The sequence below is a fragment of the Megalops cyprinoides genome, chromosome 8, assembly GCF_013368585.1.
Source record: "Megalops cyprinoides isolate fMegCyp1 chromosome 8, fMegCyp1.pri, whole genome shotgun sequence".
Classification (NCBI taxonomy): domain Eukaryota; kingdom Metazoa; phylum Chordata; class Actinopteri; order Elopiformes; family Megalopidae; genus Megalops; species Megalops cyprinoides.
In genome coordinates, this window is record NC_050590.1 from 11,207,443 (window position 1) to 11,225,551 (window position 18,109).

An 18,109-nucleotide genomic window follows, 5' to 3' on the forward strand; every position below is an offset into this window, starting at 1 on the left:
AATATTATTTGAAGCGAATAGGATCTATCGCCTTTATGCCCTCTAGTGCATTACCACAAAAAGGGATGAGTCATAATTGTATTTATCTATGGACAATGCCAAGGTGAATAATGAATTTAATCATCGTATAATAATGGTATAATAATAATTAAAAATAATTCAAATACAAGTACATATTTAACGGCGTTGTGAATACATTTGGTTAAAGCGTTATCTGGTCAAATCGCTTGTTTCACAATTTTACTGTATTTCCTCTCAGCATAATTAATGATTACAAAACTACCACCAACAGCAATGCGTATTATTATTATTATTAGTAGTAGTAGTAGTAACAGTATTGTTGTTATTGTTGGTACTAGTATTGCAAAAAAAAAAAACAATTTAAGAGGAAATACTGTATGAATCAGAATCATATCATTTAAATTTCAGTGAAACCATAAATACTTATATCTGCATTAACAAACGTACACGAAAGAAGCGTACATTTATCAATAATAATAATAATAATAACAATAATAGTAACAATAATAACAATAATAGTGTGATCGATGCATACTTAATAATAATTTATATTCTACTTACGTTTTTATTCCCCTAGTAGCTCGCTTAATTTGAATTTGTTAATTGTTCATTTATTATGAATGATTAAATAAAAACTTGTCGATCAATCTTCATCCTTATTTTCGTGATAATAATAATGAAATGTATGAAGGTGCTAGCACAAGGAGGGTTTGCCTTATGTTTTTAAATGTTGATGCAATATTGAAAGACCATTATATTTTGTTTTTGTTGCTATTGCCACTAGATTTGGTTTACTTCCGAAAAAAAGACTACCTGCATAAATAATTATAACAATTATTATTATAAATAATTAAATTAATAGGGCTGCTTTCAACATATGTAAAGGAAACAACCACCACGTGGTTGCTACAAACCTGCCAATGTGGTTCATAGCTGATTTGCATAGTGCTGTAATTATTCAACCACTCAGTGAGCAGCGCAGTAACTCAGGAACTTGTTGCTGTCACGGGGCGGGCCTTAGATGTTGTTTGTTGAGGCGGGGGGTGTAATTCAAGGGGAGGAAAGTCGAGCAAGAGAGTGGGAGCTCTAACGTAAAACGCTCCGAGAGATGAGTCCAGGCTCCTTACTTGCCCGTCCTCTTTTAACTGCAAAATAATATACTGAAATTCGTTTGTTGCATCCGAGATTTGCGCATTATCCCCTTCCGCGGGAGGTATTGAAAGCACTATTTCCCGGTGGGTTGGTTTGTGACCGAGTGTAACAGCAAAGAGGGAGAAGAGGGTAAACCCCAGGAAGGAGGGATGGTGGACAATTCCGGTAGCAGCAAGGCGCAAATGGTGAGTTTCGTCCCCCTTGTTTGGCGCTGTGCCCAAGTGTGTGAGAGGCTACCAAGACACGGTTCAGAGAACCGAAATGGCAGTAGTCTTTAGACAGTTGTTAAATAAGATAAATCTGGAGAGAAATTGGGACTGGCAATGATATTTCTATAGTTTATGATATGCTGTACACCCTGTGTTGTCGAAATAATTAGAGCAACTTCGTGTGACGTAGCTATCGCTAAAATCGGTTCCCATTAGTAACAACGGCACACGCGTTTAGATTTAGACTGATACTGAAAATTCTTCTTTTTTAAGAAAAGTGTTAATTTGACAAGGAAATGCTTATCCTCTACATGTCTCGACACCTTCTATAATCAAGGATGATTTTTTGGCCTAAATCCAATGGCCTGGGAAGTAACTTTCGCATCAAGTGTTAGCTAGCTACAGTAGCGAGATCGTTTCAGTGGTATCCACTTGAACCGCGCCATATGTGTAGTGATCTGTCTCGTGCCTGCAAACATGTTTTTAAATCCATATGTAACTTTTTTTATTGGAAAATATTTACGTGGTACTAATTGTGCTTTAAACCGCCAAAGCAATTAAACAAGTTTTGAATGCTACACGCTGTCGATTAAAAGCTGTTTTGGACATCATGATTCCTAGCATAGGCTATAATTGTAAGCAAGACTTGGTGCTACGACGCATCGCCAGTGACATAGTTAAATGGGTTCGCTTAAAGTATTTCACCTTATCTAATATATAAGTATGTCTGCTTACCCATATATTTTACGCAGAAAACGCTCAGTGAACGCGTGCCGATTAATTTTATTGCTGACACGGGGGTCTGGGGACCCGGTTGCCACCGTTGCAGGGTTATGTACTTGAGAGCAAAGGTACGGCATGTCATTTATTAGTTGTGCAGTTTTGCGTAATCCACTGTTCTTTTGCGTTATGTGTGCTGATAAACATTACACAAAGGCAAACGTTTCTCTTTCAGTAAAAGCAACAGCTCCACCTGTTCGCAAGCGAACCCTTTGGCTGAAGTTGATTGGTCTTGTATTTCGTTAATTGATGTTGCCGGCATTTACATATCCCACGGAAACGACAGTGTCTGATTCACAGATCATTCTCTATCAAACGATTTCCCACTGATCACACACATAAAAACTGCGGTATGAACAATGTAGTAGTTAACCGTTTTGCCTTTCCCCTGCTCCTTTTCTCCTCTCGTTGCCAGTCATTCAGAGATTCGTGCGTTAGTGTTCCAACAGCTGTTTTCTGAATTGCTCATTCTTGGGGCTTTTTGTCTACACAAAGTAATTTCCCGCGCTAAGCTGTCGCCTTATGACAGTTTGGCGTATTTGCTTATCAGTAAAAGAAAATTTGCGGTGAAGTTTTGATGTGATTGTTTAGTGAATTAAAGAATAACCCTTGGTTCATTTACTACATGTCGCAAGCTGATGGGTAGTAAACAACCGAGTAATGACGGTAAACCACTGTTTTATTTTGAAGTCCAAGAACAGGAGTGCTCCTTGGAATCATGTTTTTGAATTTTAGACATTTTGTAGTTGCAGATGCTGAATAAGAGCTAAATGCATGTAACATGACAGTGCACACTGCCGTCAGTGTGTAATGTGCTTTGCTTGTTTTACAGTTGGCTACTGTAACATTAAAACTTTTTTCATTAAATTTTTTATTTACACAGTCAATAAAAATAAGTGTTACAGAGTACTTCACAGATAGTGTTTCTTTGACACTGTTCAAGTAGAAGTTCAGTAACTTATTGCAACTTATAAGACTGTTACAGGAAGGAATGACAGGAGTCCTGATGGAACATGTGACAGGTTCAAGTAGTAAGTAAATAATTTTTCCCCTCACAGCCCAGCTTGTCCCAGGAGGGTGGTCTGGGAGGCATGTATTCCCAGGGTGGCTCAGCGGGGGTGAAGCTGGAGGCGGTGATGGAGCAGTTGCAGCGACAGCAGCAGGCCAGGCTGGAGATGGAGCGCAAGGAGAGACATATGCGTGAGGCCCATATCATGTACGCCCAGCAGGTGGCTGCCCAGCAGGCTATTCTCGCAGCCAGCAGGGCCTCGGGGGCCCCACAGGGAGCTGGAATCTTGGGCAAGGGCCTCGGACGGGGGGCCCATGGAGCTGGCCTGCAGGCGAGGGTGTCCAATCAGAGTAGTGTGGAATCGGAGCACGAGGATGAAGAAGACAGAGGGCGGGGCTCAGAAGAAGAAGAGGAGGAGGACGGCGAAGATGAGATGATGGAGGATGAAGATGGAAGTGAAGAAGATGAGCAGCGGGGTGGGGGGCTGGAGTACCTTCGCAAACAGACCCTCGCCCTTCAACAGGGTGTGTCCCGCCTCCCCTCTCACCCCTACCCTCCCTACTCCGCCTCTCCTTCAGCCCCTGGTGTCCAGCAGGCCCCCTCGTCACCTGTCAAGGTGAAAGAAGAGCCAGAGGATGAGGGCCAGTCTCCTTCAGGGCCTCACCTGCACACATCGCCCAACGGGCAAGTCGACTGGCCTTATGACGAGCAGTTCAAACAGGTAATATTGCCTCAGTTAATTTCTACTCAGGTGTTTGTGCATTGCCTTGGTCGGAGTCATTAAATTAAATTTTTTTTTCTATAACTTTTAATGGTTTGGTGACGTTCCTTTTTCGGGGGTATGCAGTGCTCATTTAGGTCTGTTATTAATAGCTGATCAAGAAGGATGTGCTGTAGGCATCTTTGGCATCATATTTAAAATTCACTCTTGAGTTCTATTGTGTCCACCAACGCAAGCAGTATGTTAGCAATGTTTAAAAATAGAATTTACAGGACAGTCACATTTCTAAGAGGGTGAGCCTCCAGCTGTCACAACTGACAACAATGTTGCGGTGACTTATTTTAACACATCCGCACAAAGCGGAGCCATATAATCACAGCACATATGCTCCACAGAAAGGGGAATAAAAGAGGGAACCTTCTTAGCTTTTTTCTCCTCGTGCATGGTGCGTTTGTGTGATTGTTAACCTGACCCTGCTGAGAGCAAAGGGCTACTCTTCAGCACGGTGCTGCCCTGGCAGGGTGAAACTTTGTTGTTGTTGTGATCTCTCAAGTCTCCGGGGAGAGCTGTCAGCTGACTTTTGTGGCCGAAAAAAAAAAAAAAATCCTAGAAGTGTGTCCTGGCAAACAGCCAACCAGGAGCACGGCGCACTGTCACTCAGCACTCTCACTTTCGCCCTCCGTTTCACGCTCCTGGTTGCTTCCGGGAAAGCGCTCTTGGCAGAGGCGGCGCCGGCTTGGCCTGGGTCCAAGCAGCAGAGAGGATAGGATCAGGGCTGTCAGCAAGCCGGCGGGGGCGCCGTGCGGCACGTCGCTCAGCCCGGCGGACGGAGTGCACTATAGTGCAATAGCACCATTCCCACGCTCCAGAGCCCTGCGGGCCTGAGTGCGGTGACGTTGGTCCCATGGTCATGTGCTGCTGTCAGGCGATGAACATTTCCTAGGCACCCTTTGCGGTGTGTTGGAGTACTGGAAATTGATGAGCAGTAAAGCTTTGTTATTGCTGTGGTGTTAATTTCAAGAATTATTATTTTTTTAAAATATATATTTTATTTTCTGAACATGTGTCTAGGGAGGCTTTGAATATGAGATGTGTAGGGGCTGGTCTGTTTCAGATTGAATAATTTCCTGCCTCACCATTTTCAGTGGTTTATTGCCAGCTATTCAGACAAAACTGGCCTGGGCAATTACCCCCCCAGATTTCCAAATATATGTCATGTTCTGTATGTGGTCGAAAATAGGGAGTGGCAGTTTAAAAATGGCAACATGGGCACTGGCTAAAGGGTGTGGGAGAAGAGGCGTCAGGAGGGTGGGGTGTTCTTCCAATGAGCAGGCTAAAATGTGGGTGGAGCACTACTGAAACTTTACTGTGGGAGACCTCTCTGGTTCTTGGCAGCAGATAGTGTAAAAGACAGGAAAGGTGTGGCCGAGAAGGGGTGACTGCTCTGTGATGTGATGATTCTATTAGTAGATGGGCCTTGGTTTGTGGGGGAGAATGTCTTGTGAATGAGTCCACCTTTTCTGTTTCCTTTTGTCCTTCCTCTTATTCGGTGAGCTCTTCGGTAGTTAATGACACTCATCTGTTATAGTCTCAGGTTGCACTTTTAAAGAAGGAGAGGAGAGAGGTTGAGGGGCTGTTGATTGTATTGTCTGCTCAGAGACAAGATGCCACAAATGTCATTCTTGAGTGAAGGTTGGGGGTTGATTTTTGTCTGTGCATGTGAGTACATGTATGCTTAAGCAAAGCATTGGATGAAATGGTTTAACAGCATTTTAGTGAGGATTTAGAAACAAAAAAAGTTTCTATCTGAAGGTAAGTCATTAGAGTCATCAAATTTTGCACCCTGAACAAGCCCAGGCTGCACTAATGTAGTAGCTAATCACTGACCTTGCAAAAGAAACTTGCCTCTCTCTTTGTTTCGCACATTTGTAAAAGCTTTATTATCAAAGACAAGAAGGGGTCAGATTTAGCCCTTTAAACTGTTAAAATGTTTATGGCCATCAGCTGCTGAACGACACAAAGATCTTCCACAATGCTGTGTGCTATCTTAAATTCACTAAACGTAAGTGATATGATGAAGACAGAAGGATAGAGGAAGGGAGGAGGGTTTGTTTTTTTTTTTTTGTCATTGATGTATGTTTCCTGACCTTGCCCCTGCCGAAACAGCCGAGTAAATGATTGTCAAACAAGAGAATGGACAAAAGAGCCCGGTGGAGAGATTGTCAGGGAGGGTCTGGTTTCTCTGCAAGCTTGGCGGATCTGCCGATGCCCTCTCCGTCCCAGTCCACAGTGGGACGCAGAGGCCGTGTGACCCCAATAATCTCCTGTGTCTCTCCAGGGACGTCCAGGCCCCCCACACACCCCTCTACTTAACTAATCCTAGCGTGATTAATGGGGTTTTAATCACGCTTTGTGGACAGTCGGCTGTGTGTTTGTCTCAATGGCGGTAGTCGCCACTTCCCTGCCTCGCACGCCATCATGGCCTGGAGAGAACGAATCACCTTGACAGTCTGTTCATCTGTCTCAGGCAAGATAATAATGCGGCCTCCCCTGCATTTTCCCAGGGGATGCTTTGATGATTAGTGTTTTTTTTTTTTTTTTTTTTTTGATTCATCATTTTTGTGTTGGATCACAGGGGTGTGCAGCGTGAACAACGAGTCTCTCGCTGTGTCATTTAATTCAAAGCCCTGTTCCTCCTTGTGTGTTAGAACCATTTGTTGAATGCTATTGCATAATTTAGTTGTCGCCCAGCAACACATCAGGACAGAGCCTGTGGAGGAAGCAAGGCATTGCACAGCTGTGAACGATCGATGGGGATTATGTAAGCTTTCAGAGGGGGGAAGACTGGCTTTGTTTATGTCTCATGTATTATTAATTAGCTGCTGTAGTCAGGCCTGTGGGTTTCTTTTACATTAGAATGAAGAAGAAATGTCTCAAGGTGTATCTGCAGTTTACCATTCAGAGGGGCTGGCCTTCTGAACAGTGTAGTAGAAATAAGTGAAACTGGTGTTCACTTTGACTCACCCTGACTCATATTGTGGTTGGAAACTAGAGGCCAACTTTCTTTTGTACTATGTAGATGAGATATCTGACCTGTATTATGTTTCAAACATCATCATACTTCTTCATCTTAATATCCCATGCCTACTACTGTAGAACCTTCCTTGCATTCTATTCCATAAACAAATGCTGGATGGACACACAAATTTCATACAAGCATTATTTTTTTTACAGTAAAAATTAATGACCTTAATTTGTATTGATCTCATTTGCATCTGTAGCACTGTCTGTGAAAAGCTGTTTTGTCAGCTTAATCTTTAGTCTTTCACACAAGGGATTTTATGTGATGAATGTACACACTCACTTAATTTCCCTGCAGAACTCTGGAAAAAAATATTTTGGTGCTGTGGGATTGGGGAGTTATTGTGGTGGAATTTTCTCTATGTGTAGCTTTATGTGTAGCTCTATGTGTAACTTCTCGGTGTGTCTTGGCTTGGCCTCATTATCGGTAGGCCCGAGCAAATCTGCTGGGGGGTTGAGTTAGTGCAGGTTTGCATTCAGCTTTCTGATATCCATAAACTGTGGAAAAGGTCAATTTGACCCATCTTCACTGTGTAGGGTGTGTTACCCGGACACAAAATTAGAATAAACTACTGATATACTCAAGCCTTAGGTTTTTGGGTCTGTTGGCATACACACAGAAATATGTTGTATAGTAATCGGTTGATAGAGCCACAAAGAAGGTACATTCATGTGCATCAGAGGCAGTGTATGGATATTCTGTCGCCATCTTGACGTTTACAGTGAAATGAAAACGACTCCACAATACTGAAGTGTCTAAGCTTAGAGTTGGAAGCATTTAATTTATTGTTGAAATGAAGGGGTTATGTGGAAGATGGAGGATGAGAAGGGGGAGTGTGCTTACAGATTGCCCTGCCCCACCCAAAGGAAACATTCCAGACAGAATTAAAGAGTTAACTCTTCAAATAGTGAGCATTCCCATCAGGCGCTCCAACAAGAGGCTGGAGGGAGTGTCCACACGCTAGGCATCCTGTGATTTGTGGTCTTTTCATTCGCTGGTAAAGTGATTGCATCACTTATCCTAGCAACAGACAAAGAAATGACTGCTAGAGGTTCAAAACAAACGCAACAGTATTGTTCATGTATGAACCTAAATGAGTTGAAAGCTTTAGATTTATAATATGTGGTGTGCCTTGCCCTTTGACTGTCTATGTGTTGCAGTTATTTTTGTATTACACTGGATAGTGTTCAGCCCTGAATCCTTTGTGTTAACCTGTACAGTGTGGAGGATGACAAGCACTAGCCTATAATATTTCAATATGAAAATATTATCTAAAATACATGGTATGTAGAAATTTGCCCCCAAGGCTACATATAATCACATGAACACAACCATTAGTGGTTGTCTCCTATGCCATTGGTTGGTAACATTGTGAACATTATATCTTTCAATATGGAAATGCTAAAAACCATTTTTCACTTTTTAATAGGCTAACAGGTTTTTAACATTTATGTCATCTGTCTCATTTAGCATCTGGTCTGTGTCCATGGGCAGAGTTGCTAGGGAACCTAACATCACCCTTTTTTAGCATATTAATTTCACTGAATGTCACCAGCCGTAAAAGGGAGAGAAATGGCAGGAGTGGAGAGGAGGTGGGAGAAGGTGATGAGGAGGTGGGGGAAGGTGGTTGGGTGGTTCTTTTATTTATCTGTCTGTTCCTCTTGTTGCCAGCATGAAGAGTCACTGCAGCCTGGCCCCTTGGCTCACATCTGTTGTTTTTTTTTGTTTTTTTAGAGCTGTGTGTTTGGCCTCCTGATGTTTGTAAGACTAAGAAAGTGGTCTGTTGTTGCTGTTAGCCCCTTGCCGCCGATCCCCTTTGCTCTTTCATTGCTATAAAATGGTGTGGCTATACCCTGTGAAGTGGCTTTTGCTGTATTTAGTAGGCTGTGCACGATAGCAGACCAGAAGGAAATTACAACATTGCAACATGGATGTCGATTTTTTATCTTGTACGTTATATTTTTGTACGACATTTATTTTTGTGTGCATTGAATCAGCAGAAACAAGGTATTTTTAGGAAGGGAAGGGCACACTTCCTTGCCTCCCTAGAGCTACTAGCTGAAATTTGTCCTCCCACACATTTTAAATTCTCTTCTCAAAAATCACACCCATCCAACACATCTCAACACCTGCCTTCAGATGGACATGTAGAGTATGTGTCAAGGAACTAAAATGGTTGAAAGAACCATAGCATGATCAAAGAGTAGTTTTCATTTTCTTTATGTAAAAGACGTGAGAAGTGTAATGCACATCCTTTCTTAAATTATTCATGCTGCTCATCACGCTCCTCAACACTTCAGAGGTCTCAGCTTACAGAGAAATTCCTGAATCGTGTTGATTTTTCTTTCTTTTTCTTTTTTTTGCTTTTGAGTGGTGATCATCCATTGCTTTTAAGTGCCACTGCAGTGGCAGCAGCAGTGTCTTTGTCTGACTCCTGTGAAATGGCTGTAGGTGCAGCAGAGTGCTGAGGTGTAAGAGGTGTCTGTGCTGTTGTTATTGTCTCAGGGTTAGTTTGGCTTAGGTCCAAGGCAATGGCTGGCTGTAAATGCTTACTGGCATGCTGTGTCAGAATCCCTAGTTAGACAGTGCAGCAGAGAGGTCAGTCTCCACCTTGCCCATGGTTTGATTGCTTATGCATGTTTAAATGTTGATGTTTGTTCAGTTATTTTCTTTAAATATCTAGATCTTCTTCCTGTAAGGGGTGCATTTCTGGTAGTGTTACCACTTCATATCAGTTGTCTGAGGTTTTTGGTATGCACATTTGAAGGGATTAGAAAATGTTTTGATGACGCAGGTGTCACCATGGTGACCCATGGTGATTGAGATATTTCAATAAACAAATTGAGAAAAATGGTTTGCTTAAGCGTGACCTTCATCCAGCTGTCATTGCTTCAGGTGATATATTCATTCTCTGTGTGAGGGCTTTGTTCAGCTGTGATTGGTTTGGGGTGGAAGGGAAACAGATCTGGGACTGATGGATCTAGGTAAATACAATATGAGTCACTTGTCTTTGAGTTCTGTAGTTAGTACTTTTTATTTTCATTAACTGTCCTGGCATTATTTTCTCAAATGCATTTTGTCCATTTTGAGTATTGTGTGAACAACTTGTCTTCATTCATCGATCTGTCTTCTACTGATTCTGTTTTTTACCGGGACACATTCTGCGTCACAAAGGTATATTATGCACCCATTGTGACCTCATTCCAGTGTCCTTTGTTGCTACTGTACCAGTTGGGGAGAATCTGTAATTTATTTGCACAATTGTTTTAACAGTCATTTTCCATTTCTTTTGCTAAAGGAGGGCTCAGGCTCCTGTTCTCAGATGGTTTTTTCTATGAGCACCATAAGCCAAATAATGCTGTGGATGGAATACGCTGCTATCAGTGTATCAGATTTACTTACATTACGTGACATTACATTCATTTAGATGCTTTAATAAAGAGTGACTTCAAGCACAAAGGAATAGAAGTGTATTCATTCAGTTTGATTGAGCAACAGTGTCAGACCAGGATAACAACACTCTCAGAAAAGTGAGTGTGAACATATCACTCTTCAACCCCTACTTTTCTCCAGCATTTTTTCCCTCCTTCTCTTTCTCCCATTGCACAGTACTGTACTGGTAATGAACAAGGTTATTGGGGAAAACAGTTATTTTTCAGTGGTGTTCCAACATGTGTCAAAAAGTGGTGTTCAATTTTAGATGTCAGCCTATGGTATGGATGGGCATTTTGAACAATGCTGGTGCTCAAATATGTTTCAGAAAGGTACACAAGTTTCAAAAAAGTACACAAGAACCCCCCAAAATTTCAGCAAACGTGCTGCAACCTCAAGATAACTGAAATTGTGCAACTAATCAAATTAAAATGGCTGCTTCTGAAAGATGGTTGGGTCTGAATATTTAATCTTCAGGTAGTGGATCTTCAGGTAGCTTTCTAAGGGTCATGAAGTAAGTTTACATTTTCATGGTTCAAGTTAAATTGCAAAACTCAGAAGGCAAAATGTCAGTTAAGAATGGTGACTCCAAGGAGTGTTCTTTCACAGAAAAAGGCACAGAACATCACTTCACTCACTTCATTTTTAATATTCATCTGGAGTGAGCATTATCTGAAAATGTTTTGGGTGTTATACTAAAGTCTAAAATATGTCAAAGACCAACCTGTTAGAATGTGTAGACGTTTTTTCCATGGCAGCAATACAGTGTAAGTTGCTAGGAGAACTCATGTCACCCTGTACATAACAGATGCAGAACACTAAAATCTGAGGAAGTGAACCCTATGCTGCTATAGCCTACATATGAACGCCTTCTTTGGCAAAAGACTTAATTTTAGTCAAACTAAGAAACTGGTGGTTATAGCCTTCACATGCTTAGTTCATGCATACCATGTGTGAAAAAGCTGAGCCATCTTCTGACTTTGGACTTTGAGCGCTCTGGCAAGCACGCCTGTGCTACAGTTGGAAAATTAAATATGTCAGAGAGGGGGCAGTCATATTGAAACATTTATTTGGAAAGAAGCCCACTGGTTACCCATCTCTACACACGGTGGAACCATTTGAAGTGAATGAGGACATTTACTATAGCTCAGCAAACCCCCTCGCCTTCAGCTAAGCTCAGTGGTAGAATGTCCTTGGTAGTCATTTTGGAGACAAGCTCAGTTTTGCATTAACCATTGGCTGCGCTAACAAAAGCAGAAACATACGTTTGCTTTTTTCCTGTCCATTGCCGCCGACACTGGTTTGTCTGCATGCTTCGGTTGCATGTGGTGACACATTTAAGTGCTGGTTTTATGACATGCCAGTTTTGCATTGCAAATTATATTCCTGGCTGTCCTGTCTCCTGTTTTATCATATTTCCATATGAAGGATCTTTCTGCAGGGAAGGCCATGGTGAAGCAGGTAAGTTTTTGGATGTGTTGCCATGGTTCCCCCCATAGACTGTTTAAAAATTATGTTACTGCCCATGTTGAGTCCCTGTAACTTGTTAAAATACAAGGTTCAATATTCTTTCCTCTTATTATCGGCTGTACTCATGCACCATCAACTTTTAAGGTTTGGTGTTTAAATGGATGGTTGAGACAAAACCAATCTTGTTTGCTTACTTATTTAATTAGGATATTTCCAACAAGGCTGCAGTTGTGTTTCAAGTGTTCTAATATGAGGTTTCAAATTTACCATGAGATATGAGTAGGATTTTGTAAGGGCTTCAAACCAGCAGTCTGCTTCACACTCCAAATGCTGTTTTTATCGTAGTTTTACAGTAGGGTGATCCATGGAACCTTTTCATTGCTTGATAGCAGGGAGGTCTTTGTATGACACCAAAAGCTTTTGAAGGCTATTTAGTTGGAGAACAATGAAAATGAGTGTAAAATGAGTCTTAACCACTAAATGTTCCCAGCTGTGGGTAGTGTTGGTAAAGTGGTGAAGTGGATGCAGCCTCTTTGACAGATGTAAGGTATGCTAGATATTTTTAGCCAAAGCTTTGATAAAAGCTAATAGTTTTGTTGACCTGGAAGAAAAAGCAGGATCATAGCTCTGAGCAGTTTTGATCTTAATGGAATAAATGCAGTTTTATGTTCCAGATCGTATACCCTAAGTAAAAGGGTTTTTGCTTTTAATTTCTGCCCTGATTTTGGCATTCTCCTATCAGCATTCATTCATCATGCCACGCATACAAAGGTCAGGCTTTTAACATATACTCAAGGTATCTTCAGATGTACAGATGTGGGCTGAATTGTAGCATGATTTAGTACACATCCAGCCGAAGCTGTGGTTTATAGATTAGGGTAGAATGTAGCTGCGTGCCGAGGGTTGCAGTTTGCTGTCAGTTAAGAGTCCATTCAGATTAAGATCCAATCTGATGTGATGTAACAATGTAACATGCTGATTCTTTTTGTTTGTTTGTTTGCTTTTAATTTGAGCACCAGTCCTGCATGGGAACTCCCAGCTGTGCTTTGCCTGTAAACGTTATATATCGATGCAAGCAGAGGAGATGGAACAGAGCATGTTGGCGGGGGGGCGTTGAGGAATGTGATTTCTTGGTGAAAGGGCTTTAGCAGAACAAACGCAGCACTGGCTGGAGCTGCCGATGGCCACCAAACCTGTTTACTTTGGCTTCTTGCGCTGACATGTTGATGAGCTCTGTCTGTAGTCTGGCTGTCTTTGCTTTTGGGCCTCAACCGTGGCCTTGTCCAGTATTTTGTAGCATCTTTTGCTGCATCAAGAATGTGTTTTTGAAATAATAGTAATATTTGTTTTTTTTTTTTTTGTTTTTTTTTTAAATGTAGCTTTCAAAATTGTACAGTATACCAGTGTGAAGCTGGTGTATATTCATGTGTTTATTCTAAAACTGCATAGCACACTGAGTAAGACTTGGTGAGAGAGTTTTCAGTGTTGCTTTGTTACAGCTTGTGCTGATGATGTAATTTTGATTGACGGTATGAGTGCCACAATCCTATCACAGCCCATCCTCCATCTTTCTCTTGTTTGCGGATGTGAGAGAAAGCGGGGCTTGCATGGTGATGTGAGAAGCCATTTGTTTAGTGTAAGTCCTCTTTCATTCCTCCTTGTCTCCACCTTTCCATCTCTGTCTCTCTGTGTGTTCACACGCCAGTTCTCAGTAGAATTCAGGTGGCTGGGTGTGAGAATTCTCTCTTGGGGGATGAGGGTGTAATTGGGGTGATTAATGGGGGGGGGGGATTGGGTGTTGCCTGGGGCCTGGTTGGGGTTCCATGAAGGCATAGTACCCGGGACAGGCATGTAGCTGCACGCTTTCTCTGTGGACATTTGGCCTCAGTTTTCAAAACTCTGTTTTCCTGGAGCTTTTTACAGGTCTTACACAGGAACAAACCACTTCCATTTTAAGTACTGTGGCTGTTACTGCAGTGTTCAGGTTGATTTTGGCACTTTGTTTTAAAATAGCATGTAGATTTAAAAGTTTAAAGCTGAACAAACACAACTTATTTTGTATGAGAATCATGATTAGAGACAGAATTTGCACTGACAGTGCATGGGCAGCTCAACACAAGATCTTTTTGAAAAGTTATTAGATTAAGAGCCATATTCACTCATGCCACTCACCCCCACTTGCAAGATGATGCATGAATGGTTGAGTCAAAGCCCAATTATTTCATTGGGATAAAGATTGCAGACCCCTGTCCCTCACCCCCCACTGGCAGTGACTGTTTTTTTAAGCGTGCAGAGAGCCAGATTTCCCCGGCGCCATTCTGCGGCAGCTGAAGACCTGTAGCTCAGCATGAATGTTCTAATGTGGTGCATTCATACACTCATGAAAGTAGGAGAATGATAATGGGAAGGAGAATTGTTTTTTTTTTCCACAAAAGGCTGGGGGAAGCACTCAGTGTGAGAAAGGACAGTATTTTGTGTTTGTGATGGGCTGTGGACACTTGTTTTAGTGATTTTTATTCCTACAGAACTAGGAACTTTGACTGATTATTTCAAATAGTTTGAAAGCCACAATTCTGGATGCAAGATGCAAATTACAGTCAATCAAATTAACTTGTTAAAATTAGGTTAACATACATTCTCTTAAAAATATCCAATTTATTTAAAGGTTGGTTTTCATTCGTTTCTTGTTGGTCTATGAATGTAAAAATAAACAGTCTGAATAACATTTTTGACGTGCTGGTCAGCCAACAGGATGGTTTGGCGCATTTACTGTAGCCCAGTCTTGATGGATGGCGTTTTCTCTGTTGTGGCACGCTTAGCCCAGAAACAACCTTGAATGCAGTTAAATTACCTCTCCCCTATTTCTGCTTTAGACATTTCCTCCACTGTCTGCCATCCTAACAACTAGCAATTTTAAAGAGATTAGCAAGAGTGGCTGTGACAGGGGGTGGGGTGGTGGATGGGGACTACAATACAATTATTGCAGAATTCAGGCTGTAAATGTACACTGGTTGACTACAGATTTACGTTGCATGGTGCAATAGTTGTTTTGGGGATTTTCTTTGTTCTTGGGCTTTGTATTGAACCAGGGACGTGAGTATGTTGCTTGAGTCGGGCGTTCTGCCTCTGGACTGAATATGATAGACTTGAAAAATGTGTCCTACCAACTTGTGATCCCTGCACAAATAAAGCTTCCTTGAGTGTCTGTATAAAGCAGCTGGTAATTTCAGTCCTGCACTATAAGGGGCAGAATGGTGGCACAGAGACACAGACACACTAAATTTTGATTCAATTTTAAAAATAGGCTCAAACTAGGCAGAGCTGATGATTCGTCTCCTCCCCAACTGTCCACATGCTCCAACACGTTCTATTTCTGATGGACACAACACAAGGATCGACCATGGTTAACACCCAGAGCCCAGTCTCCTATTAACCTCATTTTTCACATTCTTGACTTCCTCTCCATTCCTGGTTCTAGCAATGACAGTACAATGTGCTTGGCGCAGTACAGCAGCTACTATGATAGATAAAGTAATTGTACAAGGGTAGACATGTTTTGGGATATACAACTGTCATTAAAAATATGTATTGTAAATTTTTACACTGCAAATTGTGGAGAGGCTGCATTAAACAATAGTGCAAATTCTGTGCATATCTGGCGAGTAATAATTGTTTCAATGTGTTTACTGACCATGTTTCTGAATATGTTCCCGTGTGACCCTACGACACTTCAGCTTTTGGGCCTTTAACATTTGCACAGAGGAAAATACCATTGAAGGTTTTGAAATGTAGCCTGTGCATTTAAATAAAGAGTTCCATTATTTACACGATCCATAGGTCCAGCAGCTTCTGTATCCACAGCCCCACCCCCAATTTCACCACCAGAGTGCACATGACAAAGACTGTAACTGCCTGAAAATGAAGACTAGTATTGACTCATGTAACGAGATCGGACGGAGGTTCCCATGTTTGCAAATCCAGAGCTATTGATTGGAATACAGTTCAATGACTATCCAGCCTCTGGGAATAGACCCCCAGAATGAAGCTGTAAGAATGGCTTTCAGTGCCCTGTCAGTTCTAATGGAAGTGCGCAAGCAGCTGCTTGTTAGCTAGCTCTTTGTGTGCCGTTTCACCAGTTTGCTCTCATCTCATGAAAACTCCAAGCTAGTAATGTGCTGTTTATCCCATGGAGAATCAGAATTATTCAGATTTTAGAGTTTCCAACTGACCCATTTTTGCCCTGTTTCCTTCCTGCCCTAGTAATGATTTCCAAGTGATGAATCAAAAGACAAGGTAGAACCAGAACCACCAGATCATGAGATACACATATGCACTGCTGTATTTAATGCTCTCTAAAGCCAGGCCCTATGACTCAGCAGTATTCTGCTTGGAAAGCAGGAGTACGCGCGACTCTAGTCCATTCATTCCACTGATCAGTACATGTTCTCAGAAAATATATATGTAGATGTTCATCACATGAAAGTAGTATAACCCAGTAAATGCCAATTTCCGGACCATTCGGGGGGGAAAAAATCATAAGTTTGTTTTTTTTAGAAACCATCTATTAGCTGTTAATCTAATAGCTGTAGCTGATCAAATGAGATAACAGCTGTTGAACACTCTACAATGAATTTGTTCCCTCTTCCCATTCTGGCATCATTAATCCCTCATTTTGAGCACAGATACATAATGAATAATAGTGCTGTGCTGATGGACAGTGACATTGGACATTGGTGATGTGGTACTCCATTGCTGATGTGACAATCCCATTGATGATTTTAAGAAAAAAACTCTTTTCATTGCATTGGACCAGCCAGTCACAACTTATGCATTTTCTTCTAGCTGTAAGCAAAACTCAACAATAAACTAACATGCTCAGACAGCATCTTACACTTTGACTCCATTTTATTTAATGAAGTGTGCTGTTAATGATGCATCTAGCCTCATTGTAGTTCATTATGGTAAAAAAGTAGAAATTCTGCATCCTTGAATGCAATTAGAACTTTAGTACACAGCTCTGGAATGGCAGTCTTGGTAACATACTGTATGACCTAGTTGGGAGGTTGCATTGTCAAATAAGAGCTTCTGTTCCTGATCCCATTCCTGCAAAGTCCACATGGGTGATGAACACCAGATGCCAATGTAAAATGGTTGTGTTGACATCTTTTGCAGATACTTACTGCTAATAAGGACATCGTGTAACATTTCTTTGGGTTCCCCTTTTCATTTGGTTTGATTTCAAACCAAAAAAATTGCCAAATTGGCTTGGTGGCGTTTCATTTGCAGGCATTGTGCGTCAGGTACCCCGCTGCCAATAACCTCGAACATCAGTGATTTATCTCAGTATGATGTGAAATTCCTGACATTTCAAAACCCTGGTGAAAAATTAGGCTATGTGTCAATTCAGCTATCATGATATTTGGTCTCCTTCTTGTGCACCTGACTTGTAGTTGTCAAAACTTTGTCAGTGGTGGGTAGATGTCTTATAAATTTAGAATGTAGAGACAAAGCTCAAACCTCTCTTAAGATACGAGCCATCTGTGGATCCAGTTTCTAGTATACGTGATGGTAGCTATATTATTTCATGCCATAAGATTTTCAATAAGATTTTCAACTTTGGTTAGACAGTGCTTTCATACAAAGGCCTGGAATAAGAGCCAGTAGATTAAATCATACGGAACCATGCAGGAAGAGCTGTCAGTTCCCTGAGGTATGTAATCCTCGACTATATTTCAAGATAGTGGAGTCTGTGTCTCATATCAAGGTCTGTATTTAAGTGGGAATTGTGTTTGTTTCTTCTTGATTTCCCAGTGTCACAGATAATCTTCTGTTTTCATTACCACTCGTAATTCAGATGGATGCTGTTCAGTCACGGACAGCCTAACCTGATTATCCTTTAAACAACTTGGCCAGCCCCTTCATACCATCAGCCACTTGGAGAGTGGAGCTAGCCTGTTTCTACTGCAGCTCTTTTCATATCTTGGAAGCTGTCTTATAGACAGCTCACGTAAACTGGATTGATCCCATTTTCACCATTCTCACCAGGGGCTTTACTGCACTAAAAAGAAAGCTGTGTGCCGGTGTAGTACCTTTCAGATTGCATTGTCAAAAGCCACTTTTACCTACAACTTGCCTGCAGTGGTGACATAGCTGTATGTTTCATTGCTTTTCTCAAATCTCCTGATGTAGGCCTCTTTCAAAAGAGGGCAATGTTTCTTGTAATATTTGTTTTT

At 41.5% G+C, this 18,109-nt stretch overlaps 1 protein-coding gene across 1 annotated transcript in view; it reads left to right on the forward strand.

Annotated features, from left to right (window-relative positions):
- Window positions 1-1,295: 1,295 nt before the first annotated feature.
- The window catches only part of LOC118782184 (AT-rich interactive domain-containing protein 3B-like), a 36,508-nt gene continuing 19,694 nt past the window's right edge, over window positions 1,296-18,109 (forward strand). The window contains exons 1-2 of the mRNA XM_036535480.1: window positions 1,296-1,358; window positions 3,221-3,892. Of these exons, the coding sequence (XP_036391373.1) occupies window positions 1,323-1,358; window positions 3,221-3,892 (708 nt within the window). The 5' untranslated portion in view covers window positions 1,296-1,322. The remainder of the gene's footprint in view (window positions 1,359-3,220; window positions 3,893-18,109) is intronic.